Source organism: Tinamus guttatus, unplaced genomic scaffold (genome assembly GCF_059628265.1).
Source record: "Tinamus guttatus ecotype Peru unplaced genomic scaffold, ASM5962826v1 Tinamus_guttatus_pri_ptg000150l, whole genome shotgun sequence".
Taxonomy (NCBI): Eukaryota; Metazoa; Chordata; class Aves; order Tinamiformes; family Tinamidae; genus Tinamus; species Tinamus guttatus.
Window position 1 is genome coordinate 10,479,736 of NW_028288684.1, and position 17,516 is coordinate 10,497,251.

Genomic DNA, 17,516 nt, shown 5'->3' on the forward strand with positions numbered 1-17,516 from the left:
TGCAGGAGAAATGCCACCCACAGCATTTCCTATGGCTGTTTAAGACTAAGGGGACAGACCTCCCCAAACCAACCACTTGCTCCTGGATGTAAGAAAGTCACTCAGTCTCAGCTGCGAGGCCTGGCTCCTACACACGCAGACTTCTCTGACGGGAACCAAAGCAGCTCCTGCCTTGGCATGGGTGCCCGCACGGCCGGGCTCCGTGCGCCCGGGACTGCTCTGATCTCTAGCACGTCTGCTTTTCTTGTGCCTGCTGTAACGGGTTTGCCAGCGGGGCTCAGCACCGGCTGGGCACATCTCAGCCCTCACCTCCTAGGGAAGGTGAGTGCTGACAGAGCCAGGAGCGGGAATCCAAAAGGCACCTAAGCGAGCGCGGCAGCGGCTGCGCCGAGGCTGCTCACAAGCCTCTTCATCCTCCCTGCCCGGAGGATCCTCCCGCCCCGCAGAGATGCATCCAGCCCCAGGTTGGTGCCGCGGGGAGCTGAGCGCAGCGAGCGACGATCCAAGGGCTCCAGAGCAAGGGGGATCCTGCCGGCAGCACTGACGTAAGGGCCCCTGCGCTACGGGCATTACAAGCCACAGCCCAGAGCGGTCGGACGCACCAGGCCACCCACAGAGAAAACAATCCTGTTCCTAGGATTCCCCAGAACACAGGAAATCCCCCTTCCCCTTCTGTATCTTTTCAGATCATCTGAGGAGAAATTATCATGAGTCACCTACTACAGCTGCGGCCTTCCACATGGTCCTCTGCAGGTTTTCTGCTATTAAACAACTAGTGAATCAGCTTGAGTCTCTCTCCTCCCCCGCACCACTTTAAACATTTACTTCTCTCTTTTCCTACTAAGGAATCTGAATTTTTTGGTCTGCCCTGTCTTCGTATATGACATTGCCCTTCCTAAAAGCAAAGCAGAAAGTCAGGTGTTATAGGAACTTCCGATCTAATTCCTATAGGAACTTCCTAACTTCTCTCCCTGGATAGACGAGTGGGGGAAGCAATATGACTTTCCCTGAATTTTTATTCTTGATGCATCCTATTGAAATGCTTCCAAGAGGGGGATGAAACCTCAATTTGGACACAGCTGCCTCTCATTTTTTGGAGCCCTGAACCCCAAAAGTGGACTTGCTAGGACTAAGGAGTTTTTCAGAGCAGAAACCAAACTGCAGCTGGCAGATACCTCCAAGAGTGGGCACGGCGATACAAACTGCAGGGCAGCCTGGCCTGCTGGCTCCCACGTGCACTCACCAACCTCAGCTACACCATGAACCTAACACACACAGCGAGAGACAGGCAACGCAAGGGGAACTTACGGAACTGCAATGTCTCAACTGCAAGGGCTCATCTTGGGCATTTCTTCTACAGCTACCGAAGCCACAAAGCCCAAACCAAGCTTGTTTTGCTCAGAGCAGTTGCTGCACCTCACTAGCTCCCTCCTCCCCTTCAAATACCACACTGAAGTAAAAATAACAGGGAAGTAGAAGGAAAAACTTCCCCCACCACTAGTGAAATACAGGCCTGTTTCTGCCCCAGACCATACATGTCTTACTAACTTCCTTTAAATGAAAAAAGGCAAGACGGAAACACAGTCATGCCGCATTCTGAAATACTAAACATATTCTTGCTTTCTATATACGTGTGTGTATATATATATATATATATATATATATATATATGTGGGGGGGGGAGAGAAAGTGAAGACTTATTTTCTAATGAGAAAGGAAGTGCCTTCAGAAAGTAAGTTATCTATAACCTTTATTTGCACAAGGAAGTAACAGTAGATATGTATTCAAGTAATTCTGATACTTTAATAATGTTTCACTGCACACTAAGTCGCATCTGTATTTGAATGTGCATTAACTGCTAAATATAAGTATTTATAAATTTTATTTTACATCCAGAAATGCATTCAGTGTGGCACAGGACAAAGAGAGAAGAAGATTAATACCAACAAGGTGCCTCAGAAATTGATATAAAATAAGGTTTATTTGCAAATCATTTTGACATTAAAGAAACAAGTATACCTCCGAGCTGTGCATTTTGGGGAGTCCATATCAGTTCCCTCGTCTTCCTTCTGCGTCTTGCATTTCTATGCAGTGTAGCATACCTCTAAATTCAAGACCAACTTGGAAGTGTCCTTTGGCCTTCCTGTGCTAAATAATTCCTTCCACAGGCACACTGCAGGAAAGCCACAAAGTCTTGCTAACAAGAAGCTGTCGCATGAAATGCACAATGTAAGAACCTTGCTTTACAATGAGAATTGCTGCAGGTTAGTTGTTTCACATTTGTTTGGCACACAGTGTTTCAAATACAGCGTTAAGCACTTTGAGATCCCACAGAGAGACATGCCTGGTACTGGAAGATAAAAACAAAACAAAACAGAAAAACTCCAAAAAAATCCCCAAAGCTCACAGCTATGCTGATTACTTTTCTGTCTTCAGATTAGGAATGCATAGTACACTGTAACCCTGGTTATGACCTACCTGAGAGCACTATCCTGGAGTTTAAGGAACTATGTTTCATTTAAAAATTAAAAGTGCAAGATTTAATGAGAATTATCACAGGTAAATGAACTGAGGACAAAGGCAATACAAAGTGAAAACCAATTTACTCTAGTTTGTGACTGTGGAAAGGTCACATCCAAATTATTAAGCAACTTTTGAGAACCCTAACGATTAATGTGATCTGGTAAGGAACTTAAGTGTATTTTGTTTTGAGGGAAAAGTCTAAAGGGAACCATAAAAAACAAACAGCTTCTGTGAGAAGGAAATCAAGGAATCAGAACTAGATTTACTATTTTCAACACTGTTCTAGAAAATATTTCTTTTTATATCAAAAGATTGCTTTTCTTCCTTACGAAGCTCAAAATCATGCCAATATTCAAAAACATTACATTACGTAATAAATTACTGAAAGCCGGTTCATTTAGTTATTTAGGCAACAAAAATCGGAGAGACTAATAATGAGTCTTAGAGACATTATTTTATTTTCATCAACTTTAGAAGGAATAAATCAAGGTCCAACTGAATGCTCTCAGCCATCAACCTATAGGATCATCCACCACGGGGGTCTTCCTTTCGGTCAACCTAACCCATGTTTATGGGATAAATACAGTTGGTCATTTCATATAAATCAGTTACTGAAATCATCCTTGGAGTGAGGCCCAGACTCAAGGATTCTCTTTAAGCTAAGGACTTTATCTAACATCAGACTGCCTCCTGAACAAGCTTGCAACTAAAAAAAAGAGATGAAGATTTCCGAACACAAGTTGACAGCACAGTGCCCTGCTCAATCCCAACTGTATCACCCAACAGCAAGAAGTTACATACAGCTCCTGTGGTTTTGTTCTCCACCATTAGAGTCTTTACCATTAGAGAGCTCTGAGTCTTTGCTCTCTGAGCCACATGAATACCCACATTTGTGGTGCAAAGATAAATGCAGTTAAACTGAGGTTCTCTGTTGCTTGCATGAGCAGCCAGCAAGGTCCTGCAGCAACTAGCTGCCAGCACGATGCACTCTGAGCATAGCACCTGTAACAGGACATTCTGAAGACCCCATGTAGTCTGCTAAGTTTTGTTCTCTTACATACCTAGGTCTTAAACCTAGAAATGCCCTTTTTTATAGGAAGCCTTTTAGAAGTGATCCAAGTGTTCAAATGCCACTCAAAGTTTTGGCAGAATTAATATTGTAAGAAATCTGTATTACACTTATCTCACTAACAGTTATAGTCCAGTCATCACTTAGAAGAAGTATTATTGCATTTTAAGCATAAAAATATAGGAGGTTCTATAAAGAAAGTCAAAATACCATTAATCTAATATTGATAGTCAATATAAAATAACTCACAATTATGTAAGCTTCTGTATTTAATTACACATTTAAAAATAAGTTATAAAAATAATTAAGTTTCTTTAAAACCCCTAAGTTATTTTCTTCTAGGAGTTTTTACTCAAGTCTATCGATTGTCTAGCATCAGCAACAGCTTCAGGTACTCGAACAGTCATATCATTCATAGATTTCTTCAAGCAGATCTGGCAGCCCAAACGTGATCTGTAAGGAAATGTGACATGCCTTTAGTTTTAGCCCAGCTCTACATCTAACAGCACTTTGTAGCTTATTTCCCCAAAGTTCAGTCATCCCATACACATTATGGTACAGAAACAGTTAAACTTGCGTGTGGTTTTAATCAAGACTAGTAGTGAACAGCCATGTAAAGATATAAATGTAATTAAGTCATGGCCACCTATTTGCCTACTTATAAAACAGAGTACGATACATGTAAAGCTTTATGTTGAGTATTTCCTGCTTGCAACACACAATACAGGTAACCCTTCCATTTTTAGTGATTCATTAATAGTTTAGTCAAACATAGGGATGAACCAAAAAGTCATCACATCTCCAAGGAAATGCAGGCAATAAATGAATTCCGCAGAAAAGGCACAGCCCGACCCATCCAAAGTCTGAAGGAACCCAAGGCAACACAACGTGCTTTGGGACATGTCTGACATCTGACTTCAGCTGAATTTTTAGAGCTAGTCAGATAGACAGAGACTTACTGAGGAAGGAAAAAAAAAAAAAAGTTTTTTTTTCACTTTCTTCTCATTTGTATCTTCCCAAAAGTTTGCATCTAAGTCAAAAGTTCTAGATTTGGGGTGGAGGAACTGCAGCTACTTTAAAATAATCCCACCTTTGAGTAACTTAGTGTTAAAGCATCCCATTCCCACCCAACTACTTGCAGTTCTGGACCAGCCAAGCGGGGTTCAGCACAACCAGATTGCTTCTGAAGCACCTACAGGATAACATTTCCATTTGCTGCTTCTTAAAATGTCTCGTGCGTAACAGTTGGCTGAAAGCAAGAAATATCTTCCTATGACCAACATTAACAGCAAAAAAGCTCTGCGATTAAAACGATGGAGGGCAAGCAAAATCCCCTTGGGACCTAATAACTTCTTTATTATAGATACTATTAACAGATACCATTTATTTTTAAAAAATCTAATTTGTTCTTTTCAGAACTCATTCCAAAAAAGCAACTTAAAACAGAGTTTGCCAGCAATTGTGTATACTAAAGAAGCCTTTCAGTGTGTTAGCAGATCCTAAACCAGGATCACACAATGGTGAACAAAGGAGCAAACTACAGCTGAAGATAATTTGATTAGTTTCTTAACATGAACTAGTGAATGATACTCTGGGGAAAGAGAATACATTTTGAAAAGCATATTTATGGCCCTCATCCTACAAATTTGATCGCCCAATCAAAACACTATATTCACACAAATAAGTGAAAATAAATGAATTAATGCTCATGTTTTGGATGAGACAGGTTGAAGCTAAATATATTTTTAAAAATACATTAAAAAAAAAAACTGCACTTAATGTCAACAACCACTGCATCCTCAAAGGGTGAACCCTTTATTTCAGTTTTGCTTCTTCATTCCACATGCAGCAGCTTCTTCTGCTGCTGCTTCTGTTGCTGCACTGGAGTCCAGGAAAGTCTTGCTTGCCAGTTCTGAAATACATTCCCTGCTCTTCCAAGGGACTCCTAATCTGCACTTTTTCTGAAAGCTCCCAGCTTGCCACATTCTTCTTGGCCTATCCTATCCTACATTCAACGCAAGGGCAAAATTTAAGAAACCAGAGCCAATCAACAGAAAGAAAGCAGATTAAAAGGGTGGGAAATGCAGCACTATCCTTCAGGCAATTATATGTTAATTACTGCCTTCCTCCCATTCCCATCTGACTCTTCACCTCCTTTTCCAAGCCTTTTACAAACACACTGACCATATAAAACATAGCAGAAATCACTCTGGGATTACACTGCTGATTTGACTGCAAGACAGTCAAATATTTCTACATCGTTAAAGACAAGTAATCATTTAACCAATTCTTTATCCTTTTTGCTTATCCCATTGCATCTCAAAACTTTGTAAAGGATTTCTGGAAGCCAAATAAACTACATGAACTGTAAGATATTTCTTCACACTCAGTGATTCATTTGAAGAAGCCCCATAATGGTTACTTCCCTCTATAAAAGCTCTATTGGATTTTTTTCTCACCATTATTTAGTAGGAACTATAAAAAAGTAACAGCCAAGAGACACACGCATAAATTGCCCAGTATGGAATTAAACTTCCTGCTCTCTAGTTCCAGTAGTCTCATTTTAAAAATTGGGTTGCTACCTTAAATTCCTCTGTTTTGGAATCAGTTTTAATTAAACATTAACAGACTAGCAATTTCATACTGAATTTGCTTAAAACTCTTGGGTAAACATCACCTAGTCCTTACCAATTATCTCCACTCATTTTATTAATTTGTTCTAATACCTCTTCTATAGACACATCAGTTTGAGACTAATCCGTCAGCAAATTCCTTGCAAAGAAAGCTTCAAGGTCAGGGACATTCCTAAGTCTCTCCACTGCAAACAGTGTAAGAGATTTCCATCTAGATTTTTACATAGGAATATATAGCTGAAGCAAAAATAAATGTCTACCCTCACGTAGAAATGACTAGGACAGCTTCCTATTACTGGTACAAAGAACTAATTCGAAGTACTTCCTTGCAGAATCATTTTTAAAAAAAATGCTATGTAGGGCAGGTATGAAATCTTCTGAAATCACTGGAAATATTCTCAAAAACTTGACCAGGTAGTTGCTTTGAAGCCTGAAGATTAGGGCTTGTGAAGTCTCACAAGACACAGCTGCCTACTCCTTCCACATATGTCCTATGGAACATACACAGTCAACAATGCTGCCCACCAGCAATGGACCTGCAGAGTGGAGTGGTTTGTGACACATTCATAAAAAACATGAACTAATTAAAGATTGATGGAGAAAGCAAAGGTAGAAAGAAGGGAAATGAGAACAAAACAAAAAGCAAACAAACAAAAAAATCTCAAACAGGGCAGTGCTGGCAAAGCTTTTGATGAAGGAACTGGGTTGGTCTAGTTTCACTATTGGACACCTCCACATCAGACACTGAAGAGAAAGTTGTGGCCTTTCCTTGGCTTATAAAAACCCTGCTGACATCTACCCAATGTGAATTCAGACAACCAATACATGAGTTTGCCAGTCCCATTTGTGTAACAGAACCCAGCTATTCAATAAGAAATGATCGAGCCATTCTAGGAATGCTGAACTGCCTCATCCAGGGAGCCTTTTCAGTTCTTTTGTGCAATGAAGTGTTACGCTGCCTTACGTTTCCGTGAGGCCGTACGCTAGGTCTAGCATGTCCATCTCTTCATCAGTAATTGCATCCAGTTTCTCAAATATGTGGTCCTCAAAGATTAAGTGACAAGTTGAACAGGCTAGCGTTCCTTCACAGGCACCTAAAGAAAGCAAGTAAACAGCAAGTAACTTCCATATTACAGCAGAATTCCTTTACATATCTGATTCTCTGCTTAGTATCAGCAGAAACCTCTTACTTGAGCAGTAGTGTGTCATGTATCCCCACATTCATAGATCTGTTTACCATTCAACTGTTAGTCGTATTTCTATGTTTCCTACAACAGTAAAGTTTACTTGAAATTACTTACTGGAAATAGCTAAAATATTTATATACATAGTATATCTTCAAATAGAATCCCACATTAGAAAAATAAGCAAGTAACGAAAAAAAATGACATATCAGATGTTTTAAGTGTTGTTTAAGGTTGGAGAACAGGGGAAAAAAAAAGAAAACAGCCCACACTGACCACTGCTTACACTACAGAGGTGCTTTCTGGAATGAAAGGCTGGTAAGAGCAAATGAACTGACTGTAGCTGAATCATTCAACTTTTTAAAAAGTTCTTATACAGAGATACTTCTATCAGCATTATTACTGACATGGGATGCCCCCTAGCGAGAGAAGTAAATAAGAATTTTTTTAAACCTTTTTCTCTTCACTTTAAAAAAATCCGCCACACACACATTTTTACATTACTTACATTGTTTTCATTGAGATTATTACTGTATCTCCAATGATTATGCTGGCTCCTGTTTATTGACAGCATTGCCTTTTCACTTTAAGATGGCTGACATTTCTAAATATGAGAATATATTAACTGTAGAGTGTAGCCGTAAGCCTCTAAAAAAGCTGCCTAAAGCTAGAGTTGTCCTAACATGTCACAGATTTTCCAGAGACTTCCCCAAACTGGGCAAGATTCTTCCTTCCCAAATGTATGCGTTTCATAACAGAGATGCTACAGAGTTATCAAAGAGATTTTATTACTATCAGTGAAATGCATTTGCACTTGAATAAAAACACACGCACAGATTAGATTTCCATCTGTGCACTAGAACAAGCTACTTAAAATACATGAACTACATGTATAACATGGAGCAAGTATAGGGAAAGTTAACTCCATTTCCAGCTTTAGCTTATAGTATTACTTTCTTACACTTATATTCACAGAATCACAGAATGGTTAAGTTTGGAAATCACCTTTAGAAATCATCATATTCATTTAAATCCCTGTTTTGAATGCTCGCATGGGCAGAACCACACTAATTCAGTGGAACTAACTGTGTAACAGAGGGCAGTCTGAGGGAATAGGGAAGTTTTCAGAACTTCCTCCATTTTTGATTTTAAGCAGAACCTCTACGGAGTTAGAATTTCACTAAGGCTTTGGAATACAAGAGTCTCTTTTTACATATATATATATTCATGACTTAATATTTTACTTAAAATTTGATTTTAACCAAAAAGCGCACAGTTCAGTTTGTACTGAGGCCATTATTGAAGGCTCTAAATTACTTAATCAGGTTTAACAATCAGTGCATTACTGCCAAAGCAAGGTACCCCCTACATGCTTACGGTGATGCTCCATCCAGCCATCCTACATAACTGATGGATTCTTGTCCCTAAACTACATTAACATAACTCCTAATATAAAAGAGTAAGTATTTTTAATTACACATGTACCAACTTAAGTTTGACAAGATAACTAGTAAGCTTTCATCTGGCTTGAAAATACAATGCGACTCTGAAAACATCATGTTAACCCGGTATTTTCCATGCTTTTCTATTTACAACCTTGAGTTCACAGTTTCACATCTGAGATTCAGTCCCACTTTTACTTACATTTCCAGGCTCACAACTCTGCACACTGGAAACCTTGCACAGTTAAAGTACTAGTCAATAGATGTAAATTTTTTTAAAAACTAAAAAGAAAATATAAAGGCAATTTTCCAGGTGGTAAAGAGAAATAAGAAAATGAGACTCCTAGCACGCCTCCAGAGAGCTTCGCCAGGGCTGTGAGTTTTCTAGAGATGCAAAACATGATTCTTCAAAATACAGACAACTTATATTTGTTTTTCTTGCCTGTTAACTTTGAGCCGAGAGTAGAAACTGCCTATTTTATGCTTATGCGAACTGATGAAAAACGCCCTCCTGCCAAAAGTCCCCAAATAAAACACACACACACAAAATTAAAAGCAGCACAAACGCCAAACTAATCAACCTGTGGAGACTAAGGAAGCCAACAAACAAGGGAAGTTAGTTCTGTTCTTCTCCCTGTTATTATACTCCCAGTAGTTTTCCCAAAAGGTCCATACCTAAAAGACCTGTCAAAACAGCTGTAAATGAGAATAGAGAGAAAAAGAAGAGAAAACTGAAGCACTATCTTTCCAAACAAAACCTGACTGAAAATGAATGTATCGGACTACTGCAACTCACTATTACCACTCTTAGAGCTTAGAGAAGGAAATAAAAGAGGATATCCCACCACCACTACTCATCATCCCTTATTTTTATTCCTGGTTTCAGGAAGACAGAACTTAGTATGGCAAAACTCAAGAAATGAATTAACTCCTTTAGCTTTTTTATAAGAATTAACCTTTTTTTTTTCTCTGCTAACTGACATAGATTTGGTTGTTCTTTTCATTCGCCACTCAAGGACCCCAGCAATTTGTGCTACAAAAGGCCTGATCAAAAAAATACATATATATCAAGACTATATGACAGCACAGCCACAAGTAACCTGCCACTGTCAGGAACAGACCCAGTTTGCTCCGCATGCAGAACAGGAGGGTTCTCAGGCAGCTTCTTTCAGAGCGCTGTCAGGGTGGAATCTGTCTGCAATCTCCCCTCTTTAACTTCAAACATTCAAACACTTTAACACTTTAACAGTCAAACATTAAAAGTTTTAATGGCTATCACAAAATATTTTCAGAACTTGATCCCGTACATAAAAATTGGAAAAAAAAATGAGGAACCGTGTTTTATGGACACCACAGATAGACTGGTAATTCATCATGAATTCTAGACACTGAATACATTATTCAAGGAATCTACTTACCAAAACCATCTATGTCTAGATTATTATCAACAACAACATCCAGCAGTGAATCCCCTGGTTTTCCTTTGGCTGTTAGTTTGTCACCATCACGGTTTATGAAGTGCACAGTTATCTTATCTTCTGAGCTGAAAAATAAAATTATATAATGCAAATATATAAGAAAGAATTATAAATTATTTTTACATCTTTAAAAGTGATTGAATACTGCTAAAACAGTAATCAATATCAACTCTAACAGCATACAAATCTAAGTAAGTTATTGGCTTTTAAATTGTGTAATATATATAGGCTTCTTCTGTTGTACATTGAACTTAGTCATGAAAAATAAGAAAACCTTGAGGTTTGTCACTATATGCTATGGAAGACCCTGATGCTTCATTTTTCACTAAAGAATGTCAGAAATGCTTTATTTTAGATACAGTATTTATGTTTTTTCAGCAAAGAAAAACAGCTGACATTAAATATTTTCTTTATACCTTTTATGTACTCTTGCTTTAGATTTATGAAATTATAATTTTCTGATGATTATCATGTAGGCCAAATTTAAAATGTTCCTGTTTCTGGATAAAGTTTTCAGGATATCTTATTAATTTCAAATTTCAATTCCTCTCCCCTTTCACTTTTCTCACAGTATACTACCAAAAGTACTCCCAAAACTTTCTGCTTCTCTGAACACAAATCATAATACACAAAATATATTTGTCTTCTGACACTTCATAAATTTTAATTTTAGCAAAGTTGCTTTGAAGTTTTAAGTTGGTGTCAAAGGAAGAAGGTTTCACAAAGTTTCCTGCTTTGCTTTTTGAACAGTTACATACATTTAAGAAAAACTCCTCACACTTGGCATAAATATTTCCTATTTCTATCACTAGCACTTTTGGTGTGGAAAAAATATAAGGATTTTTGGCATCCCATACTATGATCATTTCACATTAGTATTAAAGAAAAGCTGTTAATATTCTAACAGTTAAGATACAGGGTTTTTTAAATAGACTATTCTCTTTCTTATAGCAAATAATGAAAACAAGACAAACTCACTGGATGACAGTGCTCTGCCAAGAGACACAAACAAAACAAATGAAGGCTAATGCAACACCTATGTTTGGGTGTGAAATTGACTTTTAAGGAAAGCATGTTTAATATTACCCTTAAACCTTTTTGTAACTGTAGACTTTGAGTAATCAACCACACAGAATGTGTACAGACTTGAAAATTAAGTCACACCCAAGAAAACTCTAGCCTGAAGATCCAAATGTTAAAACCAAAATTTGACAATGACCATATTAACACTCCAGTAAACCAGTTGTACTGGAATTGGCTATAAAAGAAAATATGCTTTTACCATAATCTAAGTTGCAGCTTGTTTTGAAAAAATGATAGATATGTTTGTTGTTCTAGATTTAACACACTTGCCGTAAGTGTAAAATTACTTGGCAGCAGAACGTGCCATGATTCATCCTGATGTCATGCTCAGTTCTTACCAAATAACCCCTTACTCCATGCTCTGGAAGACAGCCACAGGCTACTTATGACAATGATTTCACTTGAAAACTGCTATCAGTAATAAAGCATTGACTTTGTTCTTCTGCAGAATTCAACAGAATCATACACTATAAAAAAATCCAGAAATCTTAAAGATGCATTTTTAGCAAGTGTGATTACAGTTGCACATTTGCCATCAATGGATGATCCCGCTCAAACCATGCTGGGATGGTTCAAAAAAATACCACATTTACCCTCCTCCTCTGCACACCGTCACCACCTCCTCAGCAGGACCAACGAGACAGGCAACTGCTTCTTAAACACAGTTCTGCAAACTGTATCACCTTCACTGAAAGACAGCTTCAGCAGCAGCACAAGACTGCCAGGTCTGCAGCAGATGGAGTGGTAGAGGTTCACATTTTCAAAGCTAAAGTAAACCTCTGACATTTAAAAAAATAATTTTAAAATTGCTTCAGAAAGTCCTTCCATTTTTCATACAAATACACTCATTTCTGTCAAGCTGAAACATGATCCAAATACAAACATAAGGGTACTTGCACTTACAGACATGCTCTGCTCAAGATATAGGCATACCAAGTGCCACATTTTTCAATATCCAAAACTTTCTCTTTTCTTCATTATGAGATGACCACCAGTAACACAGACCACATAGCAAAACATCTAGTAGATCACAGGAACCTTTGTAAAAGATAAGTCATCTCTCTCTTAAGACGAACTACCATTATTAAGTCCCTGTCTTTTGTTAAAGAATGTTGGAATAAATACTCTTTTCTACAGAACCTTGTTATTAACAGAGATTAAAATTCATTTATTTTCAAAAGCAGAAAAACAAATCCAACTGGAAGACTAAGAAAGTGCATCCAACTTCACTAGCCTCTTTAATAACTCTTACAGTCTTAAATTCATATGGCCAAAAAGTTTAGTTTACAAATCAGTGAAGCTTTATTATGCATAAGCCTTGCTGGAAAAAAAAAATGCATATATACAGTTTATGTACGTATACATTTATTATGTATATACACAGAGAGTAATGAGACTAGTCACACACTGAAACTGCACAGTATGCTTATCTTTTGTCTGACCGGTACTATTAAAATATATTATTTATCTAAAACCTGCATGAAACAATATTTAGGCTTTATGAATCTGAAGTAACGATGCTTTTATCTACCTGGACATCATTTGAGTGGAAAAAAAAACATACTGTAACACAGACAAAAAGAAATGCACATCGGGTCTGTGCAAACATAAGCAGTCTCAGAGTTATCATGAAGAATCACAAATGCTGCTCACTATCCCTCCCATGAAGAAGGACAACGCACTCCAAGAGCTCTGGCAGCCACCTCATCATCCCCAAAAGAAGCATCCTCCAGCGCCACTCAGCTTCCACTCCCAAGTTAGGAGCCACCTCTTGTATCTCCCCCAAACACACAAATATAACAACTGCAGCCCAGTGTTGTATACAGAGAGATCAACTCTCCTATCTTTGAATTTCCAAACCAAAAAATCTTTTTTTTTCATCCAATAGTCCTGTTCAAGTACCAGAAGAATGGCATAGGTGAAACTATTATTAACACTAACAAGCCCTGTGTTAACATTCACAAGTCATAAATCTGGATCAATACCTCAAAGGTGATAAAAGAATTATGATGTGCAGCAAAAGTATTGTATAAACTATTCTAAGCTGATATAAAAGCATTCTGAGACAAATACAGCTTATTATGAAACAAAAATTGATAAAAAATGGATAGAAAGTAACAAACTTCATAATGAAAACATTACACTAGATGCTTCACTGAAACCCTTGGAAACTTCTGCTTGCAAGGATCACCAACAGATGTTCTGAGTTTTTACAAATGAAAAACAGGGAAACAAAGACCTCAGAACAACAAAGTTAGGGCACTCACTCCATGGAGACCTGTTTTCAAGACACTAGACAAAGTCACTCAGCAAAGATCTAAATCAGCACTTCACAAACTTCATACAGGAGTCCTAGACAAAAAAAAAAAAAAAAAAAAAAAAAAGGTCACTGTCTCCCTGTATGAAAATTACCCACAAGAACAAAGCAGAGGAGCAGCCACAGGAAAGTCTGAAAGCAAACTGATGGAAACAGCTTTGATGGCTGGGACATTTCCCAGCTCCCTGCAAACAGGTTAGGCCTCCCTTCTGACACCAGATGGCTTCTTCTGTTTGGAGAAGAAGAAACTTCCCAGACAACCGGGTCACCCCGGCTTCTGCGTGTATTCTGAGTACCGAAACTAACTGTAGGCTCTGATCCACCTCTGAACACAGACGCTGCAAACCAAGGCCACGAACAAGCACAGCCTCTGTACACACACGCCGAAGTGCGAACACAACCGTCCACCGCCGCAGCTCACGGTGTTGCTCACGGTGTAGCTGACGGTCACACAGCCTGAGATTTTTTTGATGTATGCTGGTGCAGGAGGGGCACGTGTGCACCCAAGGCTGAGATCTTTGGGTGCTACAATAAAAAATTAGCCACATTTTCTAAAGAGGTGGCAAGTGCTGCATGTAAAAAGAGTAACATTGGTAAGGTCGCATATATATACATACAAGGTCGCGCATATAAGTATTACGTAATTATAACATTTAATAACATTATAATAATTTTACAGTCATAATTACAAGTGTATACATGTATTTCCCAAGGCGTGGCCTAGCGAGCTTCCTCGGCCCTTGCCGTGTCCCCGTGCGCCCTCCCGTGCGCCTGCGGCCTAACCGGGCAGCGCGGCGGGCCCGCCAGGCCCGGCCCCGGCGCAGGGCCTCTCCGCCCGCTCACCGGCCGCACGGGGACACGAGGCGGCCGTTGGGGGACGCAGCGCGGCAGGTCGCGCCGCAACCGCTCCCCGCTTACCTCAGCACGGCCCGCGCAGAGAGGCCGAACGGCCGCGCCGCCCCCGCGGCAGCGGCGAGAGCAGCAGCGGCGGCGCCGCCGCGGCCCGGGCTCGGGCTCGGCCCGGCCAGGAGGCAGCGACGGGCAGCGGCGGCGGCGCCGAGGAGCCGCAGGGGCGCCGGGGCGGCCATGGCGGCGGCTGCGGGGGGGAAGGGGCAAAGTCCCTCCGCGCGCTCCTCCGGCGCGGGCTGCGGCGATTCTCGGAGCCGCCTACGCCGTCTGCGCAACGCAGTCCCCGCCCTCCCCGAGGCGCGCGGGTTCGGGCGGCGGTTACGCAAAGTGCGCAGCGCCCTGAGGCGGGCGGCCGGGGGCGACGCGCCCCGAGGGGACCCTGGCCCGGCCCCGCCGCCTGCCCTGCCTCGGTGGCCCAGGACACACGGGAGTCCCAAACCGAAGCCCTGGCCTGTGAGAGTGCCGGAGCCGCCACAGGTGTCGCATGCAAGCTTGATGTGGCTCCACAATGTGTGCTTTGCTACACAGCGTTACATTGCCTGGCTAAGCAGATTCCCTACACCCATTGCACTTGGACCGGAGAGTGATGCAGGAATGCAGGGTTTATTTTTACATAATTGATTCCTACAGGAGTGCAATTGAAGGGGGAAGCAGGGAGGAAATGCTGTTGACCCCTGACTTGGTGTGGCAGACACAGCTGCTTCTTGTGCCGTGATTTCAGGAGTGCATTTTTGTAGCGGCAGAGCAAGGTCAAGGAGGGGATAGCATCCTTACCTGGTTCCTTTTTCCTTAGGCATGGAAGAAGGCTGCAGTGGGAATGCTGAGAGCTCCGGAGCATCCACCTGCAAACGTCTGTGTGCTGCATCCATGAGCTCCAGTATCCCCGACAGGATCCCTTCACATGTTCCAAAGGGGCCAGCACAGGGCTTTGCATGGTCTGAGTCTTCTGTTTTGAGCTTTTTTTCCAATTAGGTGATGTCAAAGTAACTTTTATAACACGTGCTCTGTATATACCCCTTATCTGAAACTTGTTTCTCATCATCCTTTACAATCCAGTATTCTTCCATACAGGCAGATGGAATTTCTAATGGAAACACATAGTCTGATACATCCTGGAATTATACTTAATTTCCTTTTGTGTGGACATCAAATTAGCATCTCCAAATCATTTAGTGATCAGTCTATAAACTGGATGTTTCCCGCTGCTTTTCATTAATGAACCCACAGATGCCAGTGGGAATTTTTGGTTCCCTCGAGCTGAACGCAGTAAGCAGCTTGAGCTTTGCTCCCATCTCCTGGTGTGTGGGATTCTCATCCAGATATCATTTTCATGAGTACAGGTCACTTCCACTAATGAACTTTACTTTGTTACCGTGTTCAATGGGTCCCCATGCCTGAGACTGCCTGTGAGTTGGAAAAGTTGAAGAAAAACAGTGAGGATGGAGCAGTTGCGTTAGGACATCTGGATGTAAAACAGTGAGTAATATAAAGAAAGAAAAATTCTCAGCAATCCGTGCCTAACATCTCTTTAAATCTCACATAGATTTGTTCACAAATTTACATTGTTTGTCTGTATGCCACATTCATCCTTATGATAAACCCTTTGGGATGGAGATTGCATCTTTCCTTTGTGTTTATATGAGATCTCAGCCATTGGGAAACAGATGTAGTGCAAGTATTTTTGTAGTTATGTTCTCCAGTGTTTTACTGTTCTTCAAAATTTTTATGTGTAACAGGCCAACAAGCCGCTAGATGGCAAACAATTTCAGTGAGATAACAGACATGTAATTGCACAATCTTGTGTCCCAGCTGGGTAATCCCAGGGCAGTCTTTAGGAATGCAGGGGGAAGCTGATACTGTTCTCCTCCAGCCCAGCTTCCCGGCACTCGCTGCCTTTTGCTGTGCTATTTGTGCAGCCAGATAGCTAGATGTGGGTTCATGGAGATGATCTGTGTGAAAACTAACCTAGCAAAAGCAAACAAACAAATATAAAATAAAATAAAATAAAATAAATAACCCCCTTGCAAAAAAATCCAGCTTCCAGCCATAATAGCTTTGTCCGCCAGCTCACTGCCCCCTTGAACAAACAAGAAAACCTGTCCAGGTTTTCCAGGGAGACCGGCAGACTCTGGTTAGATTGCTCTGTGCTGTCAAGCCAGGCTGTCACAAGTTGTTCTTCTTTCTATCATAAAATTCTAGGCTTCAGGGTGCTAAAAGCTTTGTGAATGTATATAAATTATCAGTCAGATACTCTCTATAAGGCCTCGGTGACTCCAGGGTTTGTATTTACAAAAGGCACGGCATGAATGTGTATTTCTAAACTCTGAATGTAGTTTTTTAGAAGGAATTTTGAAGATAACAAAACTGTAAAGTAATCAGAGCTCTGTGTATGACTAGTTTCTTCATTATCAAAGTTCTGTATGAACATGTGTTTTAGTCTGGACTTTCTTGTAAGCAAGGCTGAGGGAAGTTGTTTATCTCCTAGGGCTCAGGGAAAGGGAAAGGTCCTGGCTCTCTGAGGGGCTGTCCTTGTGGGGTGTCTCCTGTTAACCTGCGTGTGAGCAGGACCCTCATCAGGGCCTTTGGTCTAAGCTGGAGTGATCATACGATCACTCCTCTGATTGCTGGCATGACTGCTTCTGTTCTGTCCTCTGGCTATAGTTGCTCTTTGATTACAAGAGGTTTGTTCAGTGCCACACAAGAAAGACAGGAGGGCCATGTTTCATCTTGGCAATCTCATTTGTTTGGGGCACAGCAGTGGTCATGTGAGCTACTGATGCACTATAGTTTCCAAAGGTTTGTTTCTCAAAACTATGGCTTTCCCTCAACCGGCTTTTTCTAATTTTGAGACCACATAAATGAAAGCGAGTTCTTTCTT

General features: G+C 40.6%; 1 protein-coding gene and 1 long non-coding RNA gene across 2 annotated transcripts; both read right to left on the reverse strand.

Annotated features, from left to right (window-relative positions):
- Positions 1-2,962: 2,962 nt before the first annotated feature.
- Positions 2,963-3,339, reverse strand: LOC148595146 (uncharacterized). The gene is made up of 2 exons (XR_015913227.1): positions 3,057-3,339; positions 2,963-3,018 (listed from the first exon to the last, which is right to left on the reverse strand). It is a non-coding gene; the product is annotated as an uncharacterized LOC148595146 (long non-coding RNA).
- A 374-nt stretch (positions 3,340-3,713) lies between these two features.
- On the reverse strand, positions 3,714-14,817 carry FDX1 (ferredoxin 1). The gene is made up of 4 exons (XM_088522200.1): positions 14,648-14,817; positions 10,270-10,394; positions 7,190-7,319; positions 3,714-4,045 (listed from the first exon to the last, which is right to left on the reverse strand). The coding sequence occupies exons 1-4, from the start codon at positions 14,815-14,817 to the stop codon at positions 3,931-3,933; spliced, it is 540 nt and encodes a 179-aa protein (XP_088378326.1). The 3' UTR covers positions 3,714-3,930.
- Between the last annotated feature and the right edge of the window lie 2,699 nt (positions 14,818-17,516).